Source organism: Tachypleus tridentatus, chromosome 9, assembly GCF_004210375.1.
Source record: "Tachypleus tridentatus isolate NWPU-2018 chromosome 9, ASM421037v1, whole genome shotgun sequence".
Taxonomy (NCBI): Eukaryota; Metazoa; Arthropoda; class Merostomata; order Xiphosura; family Limulidae; genus Tachypleus; species Tachypleus tridentatus.
The window spans coordinates 36,250,874-36,276,347 of NC_134833.1; the positions used below are offsets into that span (position 1 = coordinate 36,250,874).

At 29.8% G+C, this 25,474-nt stretch overlaps 1 protein-coding gene across 3 annotated transcripts in view; it reads left to right on the forward strand.

Moving 5' to 3' along the window:
• Nucleotides 1-200: 200 nt before the first annotated feature.
• LOC143225060 (endoplasmic reticulum junction formation protein lunapark-like) overlaps nucleotides 201-25,474 on the forward strand; it is a 41,038-nt gene continuing 15,764 nt past the window's right edge. For 2 of the 3 annotated variants that reach the window (XM_076453757.1, XM_076453759.1), the window contains exons 1-7: nucleotides 201-279; nucleotides 1,682-1,770; nucleotides 4,381-4,464; nucleotides 7,732-7,773; nucleotides 10,440-10,627; nucleotides 11,769-11,955; nucleotides 16,281-16,347. In XM_076453757.1, the coding sequence (XP_076309872.1) occupies nucleotides 4,438-4,464; nucleotides 7,732-7,773; nucleotides 10,440-10,627; nucleotides 11,769-11,955; nucleotides 16,281-16,347 (511 nt within the window). In that variant the 5' untranslated portion in view covers nucleotides 201-279; nucleotides 1,682-1,770; nucleotides 4,381-4,437. Of the gene's footprint in view, nucleotides 280-1,681; nucleotides 1,771-2,954; nucleotides 3,087-4,380; nucleotides 4,465-7,731; nucleotides 7,774-10,439; nucleotides 10,628-11,768; nucleotides 11,956-16,280; nucleotides 16,348-25,474 lie in introns of all 3 variants that reach the window. The other variant, XM_076453758.1, reaches the window with a different exon arrangement.

The window sequence follows — 25,474 nt, forward strand, 5'->3', positions numbered from 1 at the left end:
GTCCTGTAGCCATTTTGGTGTGATTTTGTTGCTTTTTTAACCATATTCTCTGTAATATTTGAGAAAAAAAATGGAATCATTATATTCAGTAGAAGGTGTTTGAAGGAAAAAAACTGTTAAAATGAAAAATATTTCAGGTTATTATTTTTATATTTATTTTCTCTTATTTATTTATTTTTAAGATTAGTATCTGTTTTTAGCGCCGACTAACGAGGGATAATCTGTCGTCGTGAAAGGCTGGTGACATGCATTGACAACCAAATATATTTGGTTAAGGAGGTAAGTAGTGTATAGGATACAGTATAAAATTAACATAATGTAATAACTTTATTCATAAGATTATTTTTTAGTTTCATACTAATTACCAATATTATATAAAATCTGTAATGTACTTATGGTACAACCTGTTTGTTTAAAATTTGGAAATGATTCACGTGAGATAAGATAGCAATGGGGTTGATTATGTTATTTGAATTTGAAGTTCAACGGTAAGAAATATACATCCACAAGAACTTTGAGACTACAATCTTATCCGATTTTAATTCTAAAAATATGTCATTTATTTTTAATGTACTGTTTATTGAAAATTTCATACTGGCTAAATATTAGTAAAATAGTACTGGAACCTTGAACTTCAACTTGTTTACCTTGAATTGTAGTGTTTAAGTAAAAAAAAAAAAAATGTTTTGCGTCCAAAATAAAAAGGAGGCCCTTCTCCTTGTCTAATATCTAGTTTTATAGATTAGTGAGGGTCAAGTTCACGTACCTCTTCCCTTTATTTGTTTCATTTTTTCATCAGAATGATAAAAAATGTATGATAAAGAAGAAAAAGCAAAATTATTCATCTGTGTTCATTTCTTATTTAGTTAGAAGTCATTTTTATATGGTCAAAAATATTTCAAAATGGGAAAAAAAGCCATAAAAAGGAGGTCAGGCAGCTGCAAAAACGAAAGCAGGAAATGACGTTAAACGTTTATATTTAGTATATACTTGGCCTGACTTCTAAGTTGTAAGTGTAGTCTTTTTATTAAAGTTTTGGAAGTACACCACCATATTATTAATATTATTAGTAAGATGACACTGAGTTAACAAAAGGTGTAATTATTTCACTTAAATTACCTTAATAATACATTGTTAAGACTATATATAAAATAAATTATGATTAATAAAAGTTACTTCCAGGAGTTCAAAAGTAGTTTGTTTTATAGGTGTTATTATTAATATAAATGGCATCCATCCAGAACATATAGAAACACTATTTCCTTCATTTATATCCACTCATCATCTCTAAAATTCTCATTCAGTTTCCTCCTAAAACTTCTGTTCCAATTCCTGCCACACCTGAAGGCTGGCAAACCTACTGGAAATGTAAAACTGCCTTAACTGGAATTGTGTCTCAGTTTTCCACACCTTGAATTTCTGCCTTTTAATGTGTGCATAATATTTTCTGAAAATCCCATCAAGATCTATAAATTCCAAACTTCTCACAATCTTAAAAAAATATATACATGTCACCCAAATCTCTTCTGTTTATCAAAATTGTAACATATTTCAGTTTATCTTTATACAATGACTATGTTATACTCTATTCTGAAGAAATTAAGATGAGTAGACACAAGTTTAAGATTTGGAAAAGAAAGACTAGGCTCAAGTTAATACAGTGTTATTTTTCTTATAACAGGTTGGTTAACCAAGGGAATAAGTTGCTATTAGCAATAGTGGAAGCCAACAGTTTAAGAGAGAAATCTGTGCTTTCCTAAAGAATAAAGGGTGAGTTTAAGTTTTTAATTTTTTTCATCTACATACTTATAATGATTATAATAAATAATAATGGCAGAAATAATTTGCCATAAAGGATTTCAATGCATATAAAGAATCTTTTCAGGAAGTCTTTAGAAACAATTTCAATGAACATGGTTTTCTTTTTCACATTTTAACATGAACATGCCACAGTTACCTCTGATATATCATTTCCATAATTTTTCAGTGTATTTTTCATGAACACTCATCTCTCTCACAAATACACACACACACAGTTTTAAACAGTTTTAACAGTTTTAAAATAATTAATAATTAACCAAATAAGATTTTATGTTGCATCCCTGGAAATATGGAGTGTTAAGTCAAAGGAGGTCATTAGTTCATTCTGTGAGGTACTGGTCAGACTTTATTGGGCTTAGTTTAGGTTCCTTTGGTTAAATGATAACTTTGAATTGTTGGAGAAGGTTCAGAAAAGATCTATGTTTAATAGGTATATCTTAAAAACTTGCTTTTTTGGTTTGATGTGATGTGTTCTTTCCTTTTTCTTTCAGAGAATATACTGTTCTTATATCTCTAAGGAAATGACATGGTAAAATTTTTATCAAAGGTTCCATCTTCTCCTTTTTTCTCCACTCTTTTATTTTTATTTAAATACAGACAGACTTTGTTGACCCTTCTGTTCCATTTAGTGCTATTTTGTTCAAACTGAATCATTTCATAGTGTTCATCAAAGATGTTTTCAACCTCAATTGCTACAGTACTCTGTTCTTAAAATCTCTTACAAGTTGGTTTAACTTACTGTTTTGGAAGTTTTCAGACTTCTTTGTCAGATGTGATTTTATACTGCATTTCCTTCAGTTACTGGTAAATTTCCCTCAGTCTGCATCCTTCACAGTTGTCTGTTTGCACCATGTTATTATATATTCTAATCTTAGGTTTCTGACTTCTCACTTTATTTTGTGATTTTTCAGGACAGTCTAAAATTTGATTAATGTTTTTTTTCATTGTCTGTGACAAACTTTTCCATGATTTTCATTTCAATGCAGTGAAATAAGTGATGGTTAAAATTGCTTCATCCCAGTGTCTTTTCAGGATTTAGATTGTTGTTTTTTCATAAGTACATGTATTATCTTATAAGTTGAAAAATTTATTATTATATTCTAATTATTTGGTATATCTCTCATTTTTATCAGATTTTCACTCTTCCCTTGTTATGCATTTTGTTAGACCTGTAAGCCTTTGTGGTTGCCATGACTAATGTCCCTTGTACAACCTTGTGTACTTGAGATGGAAGTTTCTCATTCCATAAGCTGTTTTAGTAACTGGTAATAGCAGTTGTATTCATTATTAATGTTTTGAATTACATTATAAGATTTTACTGTTTTATTTAGAATATTGTTCATTATTTGACATGGGTTTGAGATTGTGTTAACTGTCAGTTAATATGATTGATATATTTCAAAGAAAAACATGGCTTGAGAGTGTTTTAAGCAAACAGTGTTTATATTCACCATGCATAGATTTTATAAGTTTGGGGTATTATCTCTGCATTTGATTCTAATTGTTTGTTAACTTTGATTATTTGACTATGATCGTGCTAAGACCATCATCCTAGCTGGCCTGATAAGTTTTAGTATTGGACAGAATGCCTTGTGGGCACTAATTATGGCAGATGTAGTGCCATTGAATTATTGTACTTTGCTTTCACTAATAAGTTCTTAGAAGTTTGAGGGTTGGCAATCTGTAGACATCTGGAGCAATGAGAAACAAAACAATTCTAATATGAAAGCATAATATGTTAATTTTTCAGTTTAGCACATATGGTTTCTAATAGCCTCTGGTCTGAGCAGTTAACAGGGTCATACAATTAAAATCTAAAGGAAAAGCTTTATTACACCTTTAGGAAATTATACCATTCTTTTTATGATCCAGGATATTCTGTAAGTCTATATTTGTAACTAGTGAGCTTTGACATACTAGAAAATAAATGTTTTATCCAGATTTTTTTACTATTATATTTTTATTTTATTTTTTATATAATTCCAAATATTTTTACCATTGAGCAGTAGCAAGTGATTACTGTTAAGCAGTTGTTAGTATATCAAGTTAAAAGTTTAAATTGTGCAAGGTAATAGCAGCATGAATGTTTTTTTTTAAACATTGTATCATATACAAGTCAAGTATGAATGTGATATAATAGATGTAGATTTGATTTTGTTACACAAAGATGAAATTTTGGATTCTATAGTATTTTTGTCTTTAATGAAGTCTACTTTGTATTACTTATTAATCATTTCATTTTACAAATTTATATTTCTAGAAAATAAACTATGGGCTTGCAAATATATAGATATCATGTGCCCATATATATGAGTAATATATGTGTGTGCATGATCAAAAAAACAAAATTGATAATAATGACTGAACGTTTGAATAAAACATTTTTAATGTTCCTGTAAATACCATAAAAATTTGATAATCTGGCATGTAATTTATTAGATCTTTTGAGTTGTCAACTCTGATATACTGTGTACACAGTATAAAAAAAAAATGCCTGTTGCTGAAGTTAGTTTTCAAGCTATGTATAATTGTTTTAATGTACTGTTCCATTTTTTTCAGTTCATTGTATGTGCCACAACAAAAACCCTGAGTTTGAACAGATACTTTTTTGCTGCTATGGGGTCTGTTTTAGGTAAATTTAAGGTGAGTTTCAGTTTACACATTTTTGTTTTTTAACATAAACGTTAGAAATGTGGTATAGTATCAAGCCTACAGATACTATAAATCTCAATATAAAATTAGTTTTTCACATACTCAAATAATTACAGACACTAGTAAACAGAGTAGTTGTATAATAATTTATAAATTTAGTAAATTTGTTTAATTATACAATTTGTTTTTAAAAAAATCAAGCACATTTTATCAAAAATATGATATGTAATATTTGAATTGAACCAAAATTTTTAAACAAGGTAATAATCTAAAAATAATTTATTTACATTTTGTCATAGATAAAAACAGAAAAGAAGCAGTTTGAAGCTAGTCCGCCAGGAAATTTTATAATGACCTGTATGGATACTTGTTATATCATGTCATGCACTAAAGTAATGCTCTTTTCCTATATGGGTTTTCCTTGAAGAAAAGTACCACTTTTTTGGTAGCTCATATTTCAGTATAAGGTCATTAGTTCTGCCAGTGGATTTAGTTTCCTGTTAATGATATAATATTCTAGTGAATTTCAATTCTTCCCTGCAGAACCTGGAAATCATTGTTAGTTTATTAAGTTCTCTGGTTATGCTATTCAATTCCCCAACTTGCTGATACAGATCCTTCTTTAGACCCTTTATTTTTTCTTGAACAAAATATTGCTTTACTGGTTAATAATTGTCTAATCTGCCTAGTTCTCTGTTTTTGCACATTGCATTAAAATGGTTATGGAGTCTCATCATGTCATTACAATCCACATTGCCTTATCTAGTCATACTCGGTCTGATAACTGTGCATCTTGAAAATGGCTCTGCAACATAGTTTCCATTGAAAAAACTTTGTCACAAATGCTGCCATGTCCAAAGCACACTCCTCCATTCTGAAACTTTATATAATCCATCTAGTATACAAAGACAACAGTTCCCAGCATCATCATTTTCAGCAGTTTTTAGCAAAGAAATACATAAGTGTTGTCACCAGTGATTTGACCTGTATATACATTTTTATATATTAGAATGAATATCCATTTCATTTTCCAGCTATTTGAAGTAAGTAATGGTTGAACAGAGGATTAAGCATGTGGCATAAAGGAATGAAATCAAAACTGGTGGCCAAACTGGTAGCTTCACTGATAGCTCTAAACTACAGTAAAATTCTCATCAATGCTATAAGAGTAGCTACCAGATTGACTACCGATTTTCATTTTATTTCTTTAAGTCACACACCAAATCCTTTTAAAGCTACACCTTGTTTTCACTTGTAAGGTGATTTTGATGAGATATCATGACTTTTTGTCAATACACACCAACAGACCACACCAAATAAGAAAGCAACACTGGATAATAACCTATATTAGCTTTAAGTTCATAGTTCTATTATTAAGAACAGATCTTTACAAAAGCAGCTAGATTCTGTAAAACATATGGTGGTAGTTTTTTTCCTTAAAACAATGTTAATAACATCCGTTATAGTAACACCATTGAATTTGGATTAACAGGTTTTTATCCCCCCCCCCCCCATGCAATCAGTTCAGCCATATCAAGCATCATTTTTTATGTTAATTGCTTAAGCTAATATCATGTGATACTATATGCTCTTTAGTTAGGATAATTTGATAAAGTTTAGGGAATTTGTGTTGAAACATTAGCAAGGGGGTAATCAATAATAACCATCAAACCTATATAGTTATAAAAACTGGAGTTAGAAACTGCTAATCTAGTTTGCTTGGTCTAACAAATATTTATCTATCTGCATGTCTATTCACCTTGTAGTTTTGCTGTAAATAAGCCATCTTTAATCTGAATAATAAAAAACTAAAAGTGGTCCATTTTTACGTGTAGTAGAAGCTTTAGTAAAAATGTTAGACCACCAACTTCCATGACTTTTAGTAGACGTATGCAAACATTTTCATCAAATTCGATAAGTTTTTCTTGAATAATTTTGCATATGTGGCTCATACTTACACCAAATGAGACCCCTTATTGTTGTAAAGATCTCAGTGAACTAAATTTGAAAAAAAAATCCATAAACATTAAGTATATTTGTCTATCAAGTAGAATTTCCATACTTTGTTGTGAATAAAAAAAAAAAAAAAAAGAAATAGAAGAAATTCTTTCAGAATTGGAGATGTTATGTCTTGATTATGCTATAATGGATTGCCCTTAAAATTTGGTAGGTGAAGTAAGAATTCGTTAGCCCAGAAGAGTGCATCCACTGAAAATATGATAGTTTGGATCACTACAGTCCGAGATCTAGAAGATGGAAAATTGTTAATCTGTCATAGCTGTTATAACATGGGAAGTGTCCTGAAGCAGGTTGTTTTGGCCTCACGACACACAACTACATGTCTTGATATATTGCTGGTCTTTTTCTTGATTGTCCTGGAGCTCCAAGTTGATCCATTGTCTTTTGTTTACTAATATCATTAAGTACATTTTGAAAAGTCAGAATACATTTTAATGGTCTGAATGTATCAGTAATTTGCACTGTAAAAGATTTTTACATGCCCTTGCCAACAAGTGAACAATTTTCAGAGGTATCACACTGCCTAAGAAATGTAGAAAAAAAAAAAAGGCAGAATGTTGTTCTGATGAATACTTGACTTTTTGTTGGCTGTGGTTGTCATGTGACTTGCTTATTTGCATGTTCAAAATCGGTTCAATATAATGTTAATCATCTTAAAAACTTGTTATAACTTTATTTAAATTTTTCAATGGTGTGATGTTACTCATTTTAGCTAACAATGGCTGAAAGGTCAATACAATAAAAGTAATAAATATAAGTAAATCGACCATACAAACTATTATATGAAGTTAATACAAAAAGTGATATCCTTATGTTAATAATTAAAAAATCATAGCAATAATATTGTGATAATACAGGTTTTATTCTGTTATGTTGTATGTTTTGGCTGCTTTGGTTTTTATTTTTGGTTCTTTCTTTGTACCTTGGTTGTTACAAGGTAAATGTTTAATTAGCTCGTTAGCAATAGCATACTATAATATTGTTACCAATATAATATAATGAGGAAAACACATTAAATTGTAATTGTCTGGATGTTTTTTACCAATTAAATGAGCTTTGTCTTCTTGGTGACATACTATTTATTATGTTATACAAGTATGCAAATGATTTGTATTAATTAAGTGAAACTTTAAAGGTTTTTTCTAATGAATTTAATAAAAGGGAGTTTTGCATTTCATTAAAATGTGTATTGTAATAAATTTATTGTTAACTCTATTTAAATCAATTTTTCACTTTCAGAAAAAACCTTTAACTAGAGAAATTTTGGAAACATTAGAAAAGGTAAGAACTAGTATAGTTTGCATGAAACATTTTAAAGTTGTGTACCTGTCATCTGAGTAAAAAACATTCAACATAGAATCTAAACAATGTAAGATTGCAATTAATCTTACTGAGGTGAGTCTAATAGGCCTTCCTGTGGTCACAGATCAAAGGTCGCGTCATCATGTTTGTAGACTTAAATTCAAACAATTTTTGAGTGTATATTGGTTAGTTTGACATCAAGTTGTACATTGTAATTCAAATTGTAATGTTATACATCAGTTAATTTAAAAGTAAATATTGAAAAAAAAACTAAACATTTATTTTTGTGTGTTGCGTGGTATGTTGAATGCAGCACTGGTTTGTATTAGTATATAGTATGTTACAAATTAAGAGCTCAAATTACTAATATTGACAAGCTAGAATATAAAATAAGAATGTCCCTCTTTTTTGTAAAATATTGCCTCATTTAGTGAAGCAAACACAGTGGCCCCATCCTGCTCTTTCCATTCTTGGAAGCCCAAATACCTACTTCTGTCTCTGACATCTGAATAACCAATTAAAAATTCAGAATGTCCCTCCCATAGTTCTTTATAATTTAAGAATGCAGTTGTAAATAGTAATAATGTATATGTATATATAATTTGTTATAACTGAAATGTGACTATTTTACACAGTACTTGTCTAGTAGAACAGGTTACTTTGTAAAGGCCAGTTTTATATTATTGGATACAGTAATATGAGGGCACATGCATTCAATCATTGTAACTTCTCTCAAGGTAGCCATTAATGGCTGAAAGGTCAATGTAATAAATATAAATAAATGTTTAATGTTATGACATTTAAATTATTTATATTAAACATTTGTACTGTGTCGTTCAACTTCTATAACATTAGTCCGATGGCACTGAAAGTTCAATAACATGAAAATAATAAATTTTTACATATGTAAAATGTAAGGTTTACATTATTTAAACTAACCATATGGGTTATAATTTGTAGTAATTCAAAAATGAAAAACTATATAACTTATGTTTATTTCCTTTATGGCAGTTACAAGGTCAGTAGAATCGACCAAATCCATTCAAAAAGGTTTAATAACCATCTGGAATATACACTGTATTAGGAGGTTATGGTGATTTTGCATGTGAAATGTGATAATGTATGAAAGTATTTTTAATTTTAAAATCAAAATTACTTTGCATGTTGGATAGTCAGTATTCAAAAATAAAATAATATTCTTGCAAATAATTAATTACAAAGTTTAAAACTTAACTTAAAAACCTGATACTTTGTAAGGTATACTGATAATATGCAAAATTTTATGAAGATATGTATATATCTTAAAAAGTTACAGTACAACTGTTTTATGGTTACTTTTGGAAATATGAGCTAGGTGGAATCCTCCCACCCATATTAGAAAGGTTAAGGAAAAACTTTAAAAACTACTATGTGAAGTCAATACAGGTCAAAAGTCATAATAATATTTATTTCAGAGGATATTAAATATTGTAAGCGTGGTTCATGTTACACAGGGGAGTAGAACCTGGGGGGATTGGGATATACATCCCCCCTTCATTTTAGGTGGGGGGTATGGTGCATACAATCATCTCCCCTTACAGTTTGGTCTGTTGAATTATTTTATTGCATCACGGGCCTACAAATTGTGTGTTTGTTCTTGCGATTCTCGTGTTCTTATCAATCGAATTACATAATTAGGCCTAGATGTAGGCTTTTTTAGTAGCCGAAATGTACATCTTTAATATAGGCGTGCTTCTAAGCTTTTCGATCTAAGCGATAGTTCGTAAGTATCAGTCAGTAGGCCTAAGTATACATGCAAGTATCGTGGCAACAAGATTACTTTGTGACTGTATGTTTACAGCTTTCAGGTTCACGTAATCAGAGATTACCAATTTGAAAATTGAACAGTCCATATAAATGGTTGCAAAAATTATCCCCCCCAAAAAGCTACGCCCCTGTTCATGTACCTCTACCAATTGAAATAATTTCAGGTATAATTGATTGTATGGTGTGCAAAAATTAAATCACACACTTGTACATTACCATTGCCATTTTTGCCCAATGGCAGCTGTTAAACTTCAAAAGGAATTTTGACATAATAATTTTCATTGAAAGGGTAATTTTATGTGTCATGTAGTAATACATTTATTACAGAGTACTCTAAAACTTTATAACAATTTTTTTTGTCAGAAATTTGATTTTTTGTGCAAATATTGAATATTACAGGGTGTTCGGAAAGTCACTGTACACTTGTATATTTATTAACAGACATGTTTCAATATAGAATACAGGAGGTAAATATGAATGACAGTTATAAACAATGTTGAAAATGACCCCCGTTGGTGTCAATACAGGTTTGGATTCTTATTTTGTTTCCAAACACCACTATCAGTTGCTGGCTTGAAATAGACTGAATAAAATATGATTACAAAACTGCACAGTGACTTTCCAAACACCCTGTATTATAACCTATTTTCTGTGCTTTACCATGTTTTTAAACCGGTTTCACTAATTTGTCCTAGTAAATTTATTTAAAAAGTACTTATCTTACTATAATTCTTATAATCTCAAAATAAATTTTAAATTTATAAGGTAGCTTTTGTAATTTGGAATTACATGTTAATTGAGCAATATTCAGCTAACATTTGTCTTGTGGATTTTTCCAGGAAATCCAGGCCACCTCTGAATACAAACAAAGCACAGAGAAGGCTCATAAACATCTAGTGGGCTCTCTGATTCTTTATTCTGTTCTGTTGTATGTTTTGGCTGCTATAGTCTTCTATATTTGGTTCTTTCCTAGTACCTTCAGTGATGGGGTGTTACATTCATTGCCTTTAATAATATTTCCAGTTTTGTAAGTTTTCTAACTTATTTTGTTAAAACTGTATATATATATATATATATAAGTCTATAGAGTGAATTTAGTTATGTTTAGACTTTTATGCTCTTTAGGATATGTAAAGAACATAATTAAAGGCAGTTAATATTAGTGTATGTTTTGTAATGAAAGGTTTAATTTAGAGGTACTTTCACAGCATTTTATGATTCATTGAGAGTTAAAAAGAACACATGCCATAGCCTTTGCTTAAGTATATTAAGGTTTGCTAAGTTCTAGATCATATAAGGAAAGTTATGTACATCATTTCATGGTTGCTTATCTATAGTCACAATGGATTATGACTAGATGACCAATCAGGAATTAAAATAAAAGGATTAAAAGATTATAAATTATCATGGGGGGAAAAAGCAACATGAAATGATCTGGTTTCTGAAGTTACATACAACTTGTGTAATTTTTTAGATGCAGCAGGACATAGAAAATATATATGCATTTTATTTCATATCTATGTATTCAGATGGATTAACCTACCTGACAGCCTAGGGGCTAATGTATTTTTAGGGACCTAGCAATAGAATTTTATGGATTTAAAAAGAAAATCTGAAGAATAATGTGATCATATACAAATCTATATAATAGTTTCATTAACTATTTTATAAAAATGTTCTGTTTGGTTTACTTATTATTCTAAAGGTAGCAAATAATGTATGTTATTTTCCTAACATGTAAATCTGTAAGAGAAAATGTTAATGAAGAAAATAATCATTAATGTTTTTCCTGTCCCAGTTTTTTTTTTTATGGATAACTACAGGTACTTATTAAATGATTGTTCAGGGGAATCTCATATTTATCAAAGAACAGATACAACAAGTATATATTTTAGAACTTCTGAATACTGTCCTATCAAGAATAATAATTTATATGTTCTTATTTCCATGTGTTGAAGACTACAAACTGAACCAACTGATATCAACATTTATTCATTTTAACGTTCCACTGTAAACTTCAGAAAATAACTTTTCAATGTGTTACATCATATGGCTGAAAAATGAATGTTGTTGCATATAGTTAGCAAATTCTTTTGCAACCAACTTTATCTAGCTTTAACCAGCAGTTATAATGAGGTAGAGTTAGTTACCTTTGGTTACTTTTCTAGAATTTTTATTCTGAAGAAACTACTACATTGGTACTTCACTCGAGCCATTAAGAGAAATGAAGAACAGCTGACTGGACTAAAGAAAAAAAAGAAATCAGTTCTAGATGAAGTGATGAATAATGAAACGTACAAAGTTGCCAAAGAGTTGTTGGAAAAGTTTGACCCTGAATTTCTGAAAAAACAAGAGGTGAGCATGTATCATTATTAAAGTTTATTTATGGATGATAAATACAGAAGCAAAACTTTTTCCAAGACAAAATAAAACTTTAATTTGGTGTTAGAAGAGGATATCTGCAATGCATTTTAAATAAAAGTCCAGAGATATAGCTTTTGAGTGGATTGTTTATTTTTTATTTGACTTTATTACAACTTTTCACCACTCACTTGGCCATCATCAGGTAACTGTCATCTATTACATGAAATACTGAGTGACCATTTCGCTCCAATATAGAAAATGCATTGGGTGACACCTTCATTTTGATTTAAATTATATTTTAGTTCATGAGTAATTATACTTCCTTGATTTTCCTTCTATTAATTTTGTTTTCATTGCACAATATTTTAAAGTTGTTAATGTTAATTGGATGATGATTTGTTGTGTTAATAAATTTGTTGTGTTATTGGAAAGGAAGAATGGAAGAAACTTGTACAATGAAAAATGGCTAATTTAAAATAAATGTTTAATACTCATTATGTTTCAGGCTAAGATGCCCTTCCTCTGATGATTTTAAACTGTATAAAAGTATTTATTATTTATATATTGAGAAAAATTATCTTTTTAGATGAGATGGCATAACTGATTTTTTTTTACTTTCAAGTTTGCAATGATGTGGTTGATACTTAACAAGACAGGTTTGTAAATGTGGCTCTAGCTGTGTAAATCTACATCACACTGAATATGCTTGTCCTTTCAGCTGTGGGGACATTATAATGTAACTGTCAATCCCACTATTCATTGGTAAAAGAGTAGTCCAAGAGTTGGTGGTGGGTGATGATGACCAGCTGCTTTCCCTGTAGTCTTACACCAATAAATTAAAAATGGCTAGTGCTTATAGTCCTCATGTAGCTTTGCGTAAGATATATGCTAGCAAACATGTTCATGCATCCTGCAGTATTTATTTCAGTGGCTTGGAGATAAGACAATACTTATCACTTACCATCATGTAGTACAAATTGATCTTTCTGGCATGCTCAAACCATGTGTCAGATTGCTTATCCTTTTAAAGATGACACTTGGTAAAGTCTAACTGAGTTTCTTTACCAAATTCCATTGAAATCAATTCAGTCAAATCTTCATAACAACTTTGGATGTAAAGGCACGATACAGACAGACATATGGAGAGCTATGCCACTTATGTGTATATAAATACACCAGAAAATATACCTACATCTTGCGTGGCATTTGTTTCATAAGGATGGCAGGACAGCATGCATGTGTACCACATGTAATGCAGGTCTACCAAATATGGGTGTTTGGTATGGGTGAGACAGTACACAAGGCTCAAGATATTATGTGTATTGTAATACTCATGACATGATACAGTATTTGTTGTGAAACATGAAAGCTTTCCTACATCTCTGTTTAAATAACTTACAAGTAATTATGTTTTAGATCAACACAAGTAGCGATTTCAGTAAAAGCATATTTATTTACAAATAAAATATATGTTACTTGCATTTAAAACTATTCCTCCAGAAAAACAGATCATAACAATGGTTAATTTTACCTCAATAAATGCAAAGTATGGCTTTACCAGTTTACTTTACAATTCCCACAAATCATCATCGGTGTGATACTGGAGTAGGTGCATCAACCAGCTTGTTGTATTCCTTCTTATGTATTTGGTATTTGTCATTTTATTTTTGTTAGTGTTGTAGAACCATTTCCTGTAGTTACAGGAAACTCAAAATATTTTTGTACATCTGATCTGTAATGTGTTAAAGGGCTCTGAAGTTCCAGGTTCTAAATTTTCACCTTGACTTAACTGTCATTTGCTATTGGCCAATGCATATTACACATGCATATTGTATACTGGAACACATCATGTGCAATTTATAACCACGTAAGTATGAAACCAGAATTAAACCTTTTATTGTATCATGTTTTATGAAATATTATTATACATTGTTACATCCTGAGTGATCACTAAAGATGTCAGTGTTGTGTACTTCATCAAATGTCACTCATTTGGTGTCAGATCTACCTGATTTCCTTTACATAATATCATTGAAATTGGTTCACCTAGCTTCTCACAACATTGTTGTGATGTCAAGGCACCAGACAGATGAACAGCTGTACTTTGCATATATTTAAAGAGTAAGAGAGTTCATGCTCTTTGCATCCATTTTAGTAAAATTATTTATCTTCAGATTTACAGACACAAAAAAGATACAAGTCGTTACAATTTATTGATTTTGATGTTAAACTTTTTTTGGAAGTGCACAGGATGGCACACTTTTAGTTTAGGTAAGTCTACAAATTTTATCACTTAGTATAGTTTGTTACAATATCATAAGAAACAGGGTTTTTCTGTTCTTTCAGTGAGAAATAATAAATACAAATTCATCTAATGTTTAAACTGAATATATATTTTTCAGTCTTCATTACTTCTCAAAAGACACTGTTACAAAGCCAGATAGTAATCCCTGCAAATTTTCACTAGCAACTACTTTAATAAAGACATCAACACAGTCTGTATGTACAGAAGTTTAACAGATGATAATGTAGGATTACATATATATATACATCCATTTATTTACATTTTTTTGTAGCTCAATTAAAACCCTTATGTTTACTTTTCATCACAAGTTCCAAAACATACTTTGAAACCATTCAGTAGTCTTATCTTAAATTGTTGATAGATTGGGTGACAATAGATATGATAAAGTTTTTTGAAATCTGCTTACTTGATTTTTGTTTCAGGTTTAAGGAAAAAGCCTTGATTTCTCTCTTGAGATATGTTTGTTCATAACAGGAGTTTTCAGAAACATGAACTTTACCATTTTTCCAGCATCATATCATCAAAGAGAAATTTAGTTACTTTAGTGCATAAAATGTAATTAGTATAAAAAATGCCACGCTTTTACTTCATTAATGAGAAACTCATACCAATCTTCAGTTACAATCAGTTGTTATACTATAACCAGATCATATAAACTCTTTGTTGATACTTCAATAAACTGATTTTTTTACAGTTAGTTGAAAATATTGTGTGAAAAGATGGATTTTGCAACAACTAGGAACAAATGGGTATAATCAGATACAGGTTTGTTTATATCTACATAGGTATCAATGGACAAAAAATGTAATTCTTTCAGAAAGTGTCACACTTGACCTGCTTTTGAAGCTCAACATGTAGTAAGTTTACAAGTTAATGACCCAAGTTCATAAATGCCTTACATATACAATGACCAGTCCTTCTACTCACTCGAATAGCAATCTTTATTCAGCTTTTACATACATAACTGTTAACACAGTTGGATTTTAAGTATGAGTAATTTTTAATTTCCTCAGTATGAGAATGGGATTTACAAAATCTGATTTATAATAAATAGCAGATAATCCCTGAATATAAGTGTATTTGCTATGTTCTGATCATATTCTCATGATATTGACAGTTTTTTGTTGCATAACTTATTATCTTAATTGGATGAAAATATTATGCAAACCAATGTTGGATTTAATGCATCCTAAACATAATTGAAGGATTAAAGAACAAACTTTGATTAGCAAGTTAAAAACAATATCCTTAATTATCAGTACCAAAACATATGTAATAGATGTTATTCATTCATTCATTCACCACTCGATTCCATCAAGGAACATAGGGCCACAATCACTTGTGGATTCTCCAACAGGTTTTTTAAGTGAGTAGGTTGTTAGCCCACTGCACCGAGCTGTCCCTAATTTTGCAGTGTTAAGACTAGAGGGAAGGCAGCTAGTCATCACCACCAACTGCCAACTCTTGGGCTACTCTTTTACCAATGAATAGTGGGATTGACCATCACATTATAATGCCCACACGGCTGGGAGGGCGAGCATGTTTGGTAGGCGCGAACCTGCGACCCTCGAGTCACACGCCTTAATGAGCTTGGCCATGCCGGGCCTAATAGATGTTATTAATAGTAAGATATTTAAAATTATTCAATTAGGAGAAGGCATAAGGAGAGAGTTTTTTTAAATTTTCCCCATAATCAAATTCTAGCACCCACACTAAAACTAAATGAAAAATAAAATTGTAAGAAATAAACAGATAAAGCATGGTGTTAAAGGCTCCAAAAAGTACAACATGCTATTTTACTTAGGTTAATCAACATTCTAATGTGGTATATAATGGAACAATGTTTAATTATTGCTTAGTATTTTCTTTCTGATAAATGCTTGTGTTTATTCAAAATTATAATGGTTATAGAAGTTACAGTTGTTTGAATATTTTTCCTAGCGGATAGAATGTTAGTAATTTATTAACCTTCTCTTTTTACCTCTTTTTTTTTTTTTTTGTTTTGTTACAGAATTATCAAGAAATGCATTCACAAAATGGATCAGGAGAGAGACCAATTTTAAATGAAAATGATACTGGTAAGTTTGCTAACTGGTTCACTTTGTTAAAGGCAAGTTATTTGTGGCCAGTGATACCATATGCTAATGATACCATAAGACACTTCATAACTAGGTTAACGGCATTGTTAACATGTTTATTTATGTCATGCATTTGTTACCCACAATTTAAATTAGTTTATTTTATCATCTTTTCAAATTTATTTTTAGATTTTTCTTATTACGTGCAGTGTTTGGAACATGTAAATGTAAGCTTGTTATATCACTGTATAATTTTAGTCATTTATAAAGAATAAAAAAAATTCAATTCAACTTACTTTATGAACTTGGTAATGTGACTAAAATTTGAAATTTATCAGTACAGTGGATAAACTATGAATTTTTAAAATGTTGTTACTCTCTTAACTTGAAAATGTTAATAAAATTGTAGACTCACCAAAAATATAAATTTACTACAAATTTTTTAATGCTGATGCTAAAATTTATGTACTAATTGGACTTTATTTTCCAAAATTAGTTATAAATAATATGGAAAATGTTCTGATCTGTTGTACATTAATTGCATATTGTTTTATGTTTTTACTATGGGTAGGTATATGAAATAAAACTAGCATGTCATATCTCTCATTTTAAATATTTTTTCCCTAAAGGTGTTAACTATTTCCATTGTAAAAAGGGCAGCTAACTTCACTATATTCAGTAATCAATATGACAGCATGAAGTACGATACCAAAGTAAAATTACACTGCACAACAAAGTTTTTGCTTCTTGAACACTGTTGGATATTCCTTATAGATGTTTGGCTGCTGATCACAAAAATCACATCCACATTTGCCAAGGTTTTTTGGCCACCCTGTATAATGTGAATTTAATCTGCCAAATTCACCAGGACATTGCTACAATGGAAAATCGATGTCAGGGTAACTGGAATCCGTCAATGCTTGCAGACTACTGTTGGACACTGCAATGTGATGCACCAGACATTGAATACAAACAAAAATCAGGAGCAAAACACTTTTAATTATGTTGAACTTAATAGCATATTAGAAACATAAATGCAATTGAATACTTTATTGCTGGTAAACAGTTAACTGTCTATTTCTCAGTTCCTACGTGATGAAGCAAAACCAAAACTATATTTGTGCATACCCACCAGGTATTTGTCACAATCAGCAAAAACTTTTCAGGAAGCAAAACTTTTCAAAAAAATTGTTGTGCAGTGTTATTTATATGGTGATACTAGTAATGATTCAATTTGTTAATTCAAGGCTCAGCTGAATAACTTGGAAATACCAAACTTTCAGATCTAAAGCACTTCATAATACTACTTAAAGAGTGTAATTCTCAAAAGAGATAAATGCTAGTTTCATATATTGAAGCTACTTAGGCTTGGATAGTTAAGCCACTAAAACGTGATTAGGAGTTTTTGTTTTTTCAAAATTTAATATTATGTTAGAAGTAATAAATGAAAGTAAATTACTAATATACCTTTTTTTTTCATTTTGAAAACAGTTTGAATTAGATTTTATTGTGTTGATCTCAAAAAGTTTACATATCTAAGTACTATCAAGTAGATCTTAAAATTCTTCAGTGAGTATTTTCCGTAAACATTAGATATAATGTAAAATGCAATGGGAAAGTACAGGCAAGCTTTTAGTCTTTATAGTTAGGGAGAGTAACTTAAGGTCAAACCATGTTGCTGTGGCAATGGCCATTAGTAACTCTTTTAACTATAGTGTTATAGTAGAGTTTACACTATGTTAGAGTGCTATAGACTTGGACTTCTTTATAACCACCATAAACACAGATGTGAATGTGTTGATAGGTGCTTGACAAAGTCATTTTTTAAAGTAGAACTTTAAAGCATTTATAACTTACTGAACTCGATGAATTCCATATATAAATCATACTGATAACTGTTTCTGTAATATGTATATTTATAGTTAATATGTTGGAAAGAACAGTCATTGTAATTAAAATTGTTTAGAGACTTGTAGAAGGATTCAGACTTGGCTGTTTGTAGTTACATTGTACACAAACTGGACCTGATCTTTGCATAACGTAGACATCCATTGTTTCCATGTAGAAAATATTTTCTTGTACGATGATGAATAGGATATACCCAGTTCCAGAAGTTTGGTGAGATAATGGTCAGTCTTTTTTCACCAAGTAAATTAAAACAGTGGATGATACTCAAGTTAACACAATCCTTTCTAAGTTTAATCCTAAACAAAACTGATTGTATCAGTAATTATCTTTCTCAAAATTATGATAACTTTAAAATGGTTTAACTATTACTAGGTTTTCCTTTTGTAATGTAAGTAAGAAAAACTTCATTTCTGGAACATTTTTGTAACTAACAAGTTAATCCTGTTCTGATGGCACATCACACTACTCTACTCATCAGCACACTTTAACCAAAATAACTGCAAAACTGAAAATGGGATTGTCAGAAAAATTGCAGTTGAGTGACGTAACTAAACAAAAAGATACCGAAAAGTTGATGAAGAAATGTGAAAAACATTAGGGTTAAAGTATGAAATTGTGAAATTATATACACAGTACTGTGCACAAAGAAGCATTTTTTTATGTACCATTGGACATTTCTCCCACTATAAAGGTTTAACAGAAAATTTTATGGATGGCTATGAAATGTAATTTTCAACATGTTTTACACTGCAGGGTGAGCAAAAAGTCTGGGCATCCCCATCACTCTTCAGATAAAAATAGTGCACATGAAGGAATTTATTGCATATTGACATTTATGTATCTCATTTTGACAGAAATTCACAAGGGGTTTGATTACTAGTCGAAAATGTCTGCCTTCATTTTCATGACATGGGATGATAAATCCCCCTGTACAATGTGGCATTCTCCTTAGCATGTTAGAGATAACCTTAGCAAAATGCAACATTTTTTGTTTCAAAACATCATTTATTTCATATATTTCCTTTGTCACAGTTATTACTAAGATATGAAAAGCTAAATTGTGAACAAGAGCTTTAAATAAGGGGTGCCCAGATTTTTTGGCCACCCTGTATAATGTGAATTTAATCTGCCCCTGGATCAACTTTTTGCTACTGTAGTGCTTATAAACAAAAATTCAGCAGTTTTGGAAGTTTAGAAAAATCAAAGTATAAAACACAAAACTGCTAATGGAACTTAATTTTTGGTTAATAATTATTTTTAAGGCTTATTGAAGCATCAATATTTTAAATCCTTGTGACAAGCATCTCCCAAAAATTGTTCTGGACTAAATGTTTTTACATGTGAATATTTTTTCACACTTTTTTTTTTTAATTGAATATTATAGCTTCTAAAACAAATTTTGGAATAGTTGTGGGTAGGTGAGTTTGTTGAAATGTGTGTGTGTATGCAAGTTTCAACACACAAATTTTGAAATGATCCCATATGTATGTAACAGTATATTTTTGTCACATGAGTTAATATAGGTTATTATTATTATTATTATACATATGAGCATTGAATGTGAATTTGTGTAGGAGTGTTAAATAATCAAAATTATTTATTTAGTGAATATTTTTGATTATGATATATCATTGTTATAGTATGTATAAGGGTTAAATGTGAATTAATATAGGTATATTAACTTTATCATGATGAATGATGGGTCAGAATTTTATTAAACTGCTATTTTATGAATTTTTGTTGTTAAGGTTGGTACCAAACTGTAGTAAGTTCAAAATTTTCATCTTTCATTATTTAATTTCTTAATTTAAAATTAAATATTTAAAAAACACCTAAACATTAATTTTGTGTGTAATGTGGTATGTTGAATGCAGCAGTGGTTCAAATTAGATGTTTGTGATATCAAAATGTGAAGTCTATAATTTTGAATGAATTAGAAACTCAAGTTACTGATATTTAAAAGCTAGAATATAAAGTGAAAACCATCTATCTTTTCTTTTTGCTGAGTAGTTTTCTCAGCCATATTCAAATAGAACAGTGTCATCTCTTGGTTTTGAGACAAACCTTCGTCCTGGTAAGTTTATTCTTTAGCCTGTTCAAAATTACATATTTCATTTAAACACAACTACAGTCACGGTTACTAAACTTCATAAATTATAATGGATTACTATAGTATTGGTACAGTAATTTATTATTATTTGTTTAGTTATTCAAATATGTGTATGTGTATATATACATACACATGTAACACATATATAAAGCCTTAAAACATCATTTCACATCCTCCATATGCAAAATTTAAGGCTCAACAACCTATGACAAGCAGCAACAAAGTAAAAAGGTTATAACTGGAAGAGATAATTGTTTGCATTACTTCTTTATTTAGTGTTCTGTGTTTAACAAAATACATTTTAATACAAATCTAGTAGTATTTAATACTAGTTCACTAAAACACAACCAAAACAGGTCAATTTTATATTCTTGGATATGGTAACATTGAGTGCACGTGTGCTGCATTACTGTAACTTCTATGAAGGTAGCCAGCAATGGCTGAAAGGTCAAAATGATAAATATGTATAATGTTGTGATATTTTAGTTATTTATATTAAACCTATGTGTTTTCTAGTTATAATTTGTGGTTATTGTAGAAAGAGAAAACATGATTTATATTTATTTCCTAATGTTTTATGGTGGTTATGAGATTGGTCAAATCTATGAAACATAGAGATTCTTAATTGATAATTAAAGAACAGATAAAATATAAATTTTTTTCTTTAAAAAAAGTAATAATTATCTGGAGGTTATAAAGATTTCACATGTGAAATTTGAAAACTTTTCTGATGCATAAAAATAGTTTTAATCATAAAATTCAAATTACTCTGCTTGTTGGATAGTCAACATTTTGAAAGAAAAAAAATTATTAGAAAATGCTTAATTCAAAAACCTGATATTTTGTGGATGAAAGTCTTGTAATGTTTACCTTCAAAATTTTATAAATATGTGTACATTAACAAAAATCATAGTATAAAAGAACAATTTTATTAAGATTATTTATGTTTTGTTGCTTTGTGTACACCAAAAATAAACATGATTTGCTATGTTTATCTGATAGGTAAATGTGAGATGTGAGGCTGAGTATGGCCAGGTGGTTAGGGTGCTCAACTACTCATAATATGAGGGTCACAGATTTGAATTCCCATCACACCAAACATACTCACCCTTTCAGCTTTGGGGCATTATAATGTGATAGTCAATCTCACTATTTATTGGTAAAAGAGTAGCCTAGGAGTTGGCAGCTGATGGAGTTGACAAACTGCCTCTCCTATAGTCTTGTGCTGCTAAATTAGGGATGTGCAAAATTCAAAAAACAAACAATGTAAATGTAAGGTTAGTCCATAATTATTTGAAAGACACAAAATCAGTATTTCTATTAAATTTTTAAAAATCTTTAGTGAATTTAGTCCTATCCAGAACGATTTCAAAGAAGTATTGAAATCGGTATTTTCATATTGACTTAAGAAAAAAAACTTTTAAGAAAATTTGATATTTTTCATGTTTATTACCAACCTGATTTAATTTTTAATACCAACACTTGAATTGTGTTCCTAATATGTCAGTAAGTTAAAAGTGATAAAAGAACTTTCATAATAATAGTTACATTTGTCAGTGTAAATCTAAAAAAAAAATCCCAGGATTTTATTATTATTTTTATTAGTGTTGCATCTCTAGTTTCTATGTGACAGTGTTTTAATTTTCAAACTATATAAATCTAGACTATATTTTTTGATGGTGAACAGATGGAAAGTATTTTGGGTGTTTTTCACGTTAACTAATATAGGACTTTGTTAAGGTGTGAAAGAAACTTTTGTTGTCAATAAATTTATATAATTTCCATGAAATGTCACAACAGTTGCATTATTCACAAGTTTATTAAAGTTCCTTGTTGTAAAATTATATGAAGTTGATAAAATGATAAATTACTCCCCTAAGAGGTGCTTTTAAAACTTGTACAAAACAACTGATGTAAAATATTTTATTAAAGAAACATCTTATGATTATGATGTGCAAGTGAGTAGATTTCTATTACCACGTTGTTGGAATAATGTAGATTTAATTAGTTGGTATTAGATGTGATACAAGATAGTAATAATGTAAAGACACTATATGATAATTTTAAATATCTCATTACAACTAAACAATTTGAACTTGCAGATAAATTTGTGAAATTAGATGTACTAAATATAGTTGAAGATATTTCTGGTAATTAATTAATTAATTACAGCTCATAAGACTTAGGCTAAATTTTTCCCACCTCTACCAATAATGAAATAAATGAAAATATTATAGAAATGAAATGTCTTTTTAAAAATATAACAGGGCTTAAATTAATGTGTAAACAATGAACATCAGTCAGGAGAAAAAATTCAATTTTAAAGAGTGAAGTGCTTTTGAATAAACTTAAAAATTACAGTAATTTAATAATACTAGTACAGGCAAAATTATAATGAAGTTTTGATTATTATGAAAATGGAGTTAATAACCCTGTACACAAAATTAAGTATTAAAATGATAGTGGAAATTGAAATACGTTTTTGAAATGTTAAATGTACACCCAGTGATGTTGAATGTAAACTAGTATGCCATAATCTTTTTGTTCACATACAATAAGTTCCACCTAAATTATATAAGGAATACTGCCTTTGGGACCTGTTGTTTCTGGCATTGATAGCTCTAGTAATAATTTAGTAAAATATTTATCTAATCATTTAAATTAATGTAATAAATTAGATAAAAGTAAAATCAAAACTTCATCAGCTTTATTTGCTAAATTTGATAATTGATCTCATGATAATGAATTATCTACCTGAAGTACTAGTATTAGGAGTGATTTATTGTCTTAAAAATTATTAATACAATAAAACATTTCAGTTATTGATATTGTTGAAATTTATTCTTTTATTTGAATTATGTGAAACTAGTACATATTTTCCAATTGAAGGACCATACTTAAAAGCAAATACATCAGTTAAGTATGGGGAGTCTGTTGTCTCCACTTTTGTGATATTTTATTTGAATATTTGTTGAAGACATGTTTTAAAAATCTCCCATTATGCTGGATAGTTATTATTATTATTATTGTAATATTGATGATACTTATTTTCATAATTAAAATAGTGTTCATACAGTTTAATAAGAAAAAATGCAAAATTCCATATAATGATTGTAATACTTTTTATAAAGCACAAACTTCAGAACCATTAGTCTTAAGATGCAAAGGTTATAAAAAAATTTTGTAAACAAGTTGAGAAATAAGTTGGTGGTTACACGAGATATTTATAATACTATACTGCCTATTAACTGAGAGGAGTCTAGAATTATTTTCAAGCATAAATTTTACAAACAGCATGATATTCATGAAGCTACTGAGATATAAACAAAACAACTTAAATTAGGTTTAGAGATCTTTTTATTACCTTTTGTCTCTAGGATTCAAGTTATATTATGTGTATGATGTTTACAGTGTGTTGTTGATACAGAATTTGTGAATATGTGACAAGGAAAATGATTGTATACTGATGTAGCTGTGAACTAAGGGTAATTTTCCTGGAGACAGCTAACTGTGAGGCTTTTAAGTGTTTCATTTTTTAATTAGGTTTGAAATAGGATTTACATTCCATTTCTTCTACATAATGTCTAATAAAAAACCTATTCACTTGATTGACCAAAAGAACTAATTATTAAAAACTAGTTCAGTTTGTTGTTTTATTTTCATCTCAAATATAAACCAGCAATTTCTGAAATACAGAAAACAAACTGTGACCGTTCAAGGTTTTGTGAGGTAGCAGTTGGCAAATTACTTACCTGAACAGTCACTTTAATAAGGGTAATTTGAGACCAGTTTATTTTGTTTCTGATTCATGTGCTTTGATCTTACTTTGTTTAATGTAAGTAAACACAAAAGTTGGTAACTAAAGCTGTTCCTCAAATGTAAATAATGAACAAATTTTCTGTGTGTGTGTTTCGGAAAGGTGTTGATTAATATCTAGATGATATAGCTGCTAAGGTTTTGTGTTTGCAGATACTCAGTTTTGTATGATTGTTAAAGTACACTAACTAAGTCAAGGCTGTATTGTTAGTTTTTAAGCATAATGCAAATATAGGCTTTAATACACTATATAGAAGAGGAGTGTTATAGGAATTTTTCTTATTATTTGGTTTAAAACAAGAATGGCTTCATCATGTACATAATTATTATATAATATTTAGAAAAATAGAGTAACATATTTTAGTTTGTTCTAATTTATGATGAGAAGAAGACATTATGACAAAGTTGGGAATTCATTGCATTATGAAATGTTAATATGTATTATGATATCTTAGCATGTGCACTGCTGGCCAAAATTTTAAGGCCAATGAACATAAAAAAAAAAAAATGCATTTTGCACTATTAGACTCAACCACTTATTTGAGTAGAGCTTTGAAAAATGATAATAAGAAAAGGAAAAATAAGTATAAAAACCTTTTTAGCATTTAATAGAGAAAATGTGAACACTGGAATTAGCCCAAATACCAGCTGGTAAAAAGTTTAAGACCATACTGAAATGAAGCGTTAATTGGTAAACACATAACGAAACTTAGTCATTTGTGTTCAAGCATTAGCATTGTCAGCATCTCCTGTGTTACATTGGGTAAAAACATGGCAAAGGCTAAAAAGTTAATAGCGTTTGAACGTGGCAGAATTGTCAAGCTGCAAAAGCAAGGTCTCTCTCAACGTGCCATCACTGGTGAGATTGGGCATAGTAAAACTGCTGTTGCAAATTTCTTAAAAGACTTTGAGGGGTACACAATGAGAATTTCTAGTGGTCGGCCTAAGAAACTTTCTCTGGCATTGAGCAGGAAAATTCTACGAGTTTTTCGGCAGGACACCAGCCGATTGTCAAAGCAGATTAAGGCCCTTACAGACGCAGAATGCAGCTCAAGAACAATAAGACAGCATCTACAAAACAATGGCCTTAAAAACCATAAACGATTTTAAAGACCACACCTCCTTCCACACTACGAAACAGCTTGGTTAAACTTTATTGAGAAGCACCAAACATGGGACGTAGAAAAGTGGATGAAGGTTTTATTCTCTGATGAGAAAAAATTTAACCTGGATGGTCCAGATGGCTTCCAGCATTACTGGCATGATAAGGATATTCCACCGGAGACATTTTCC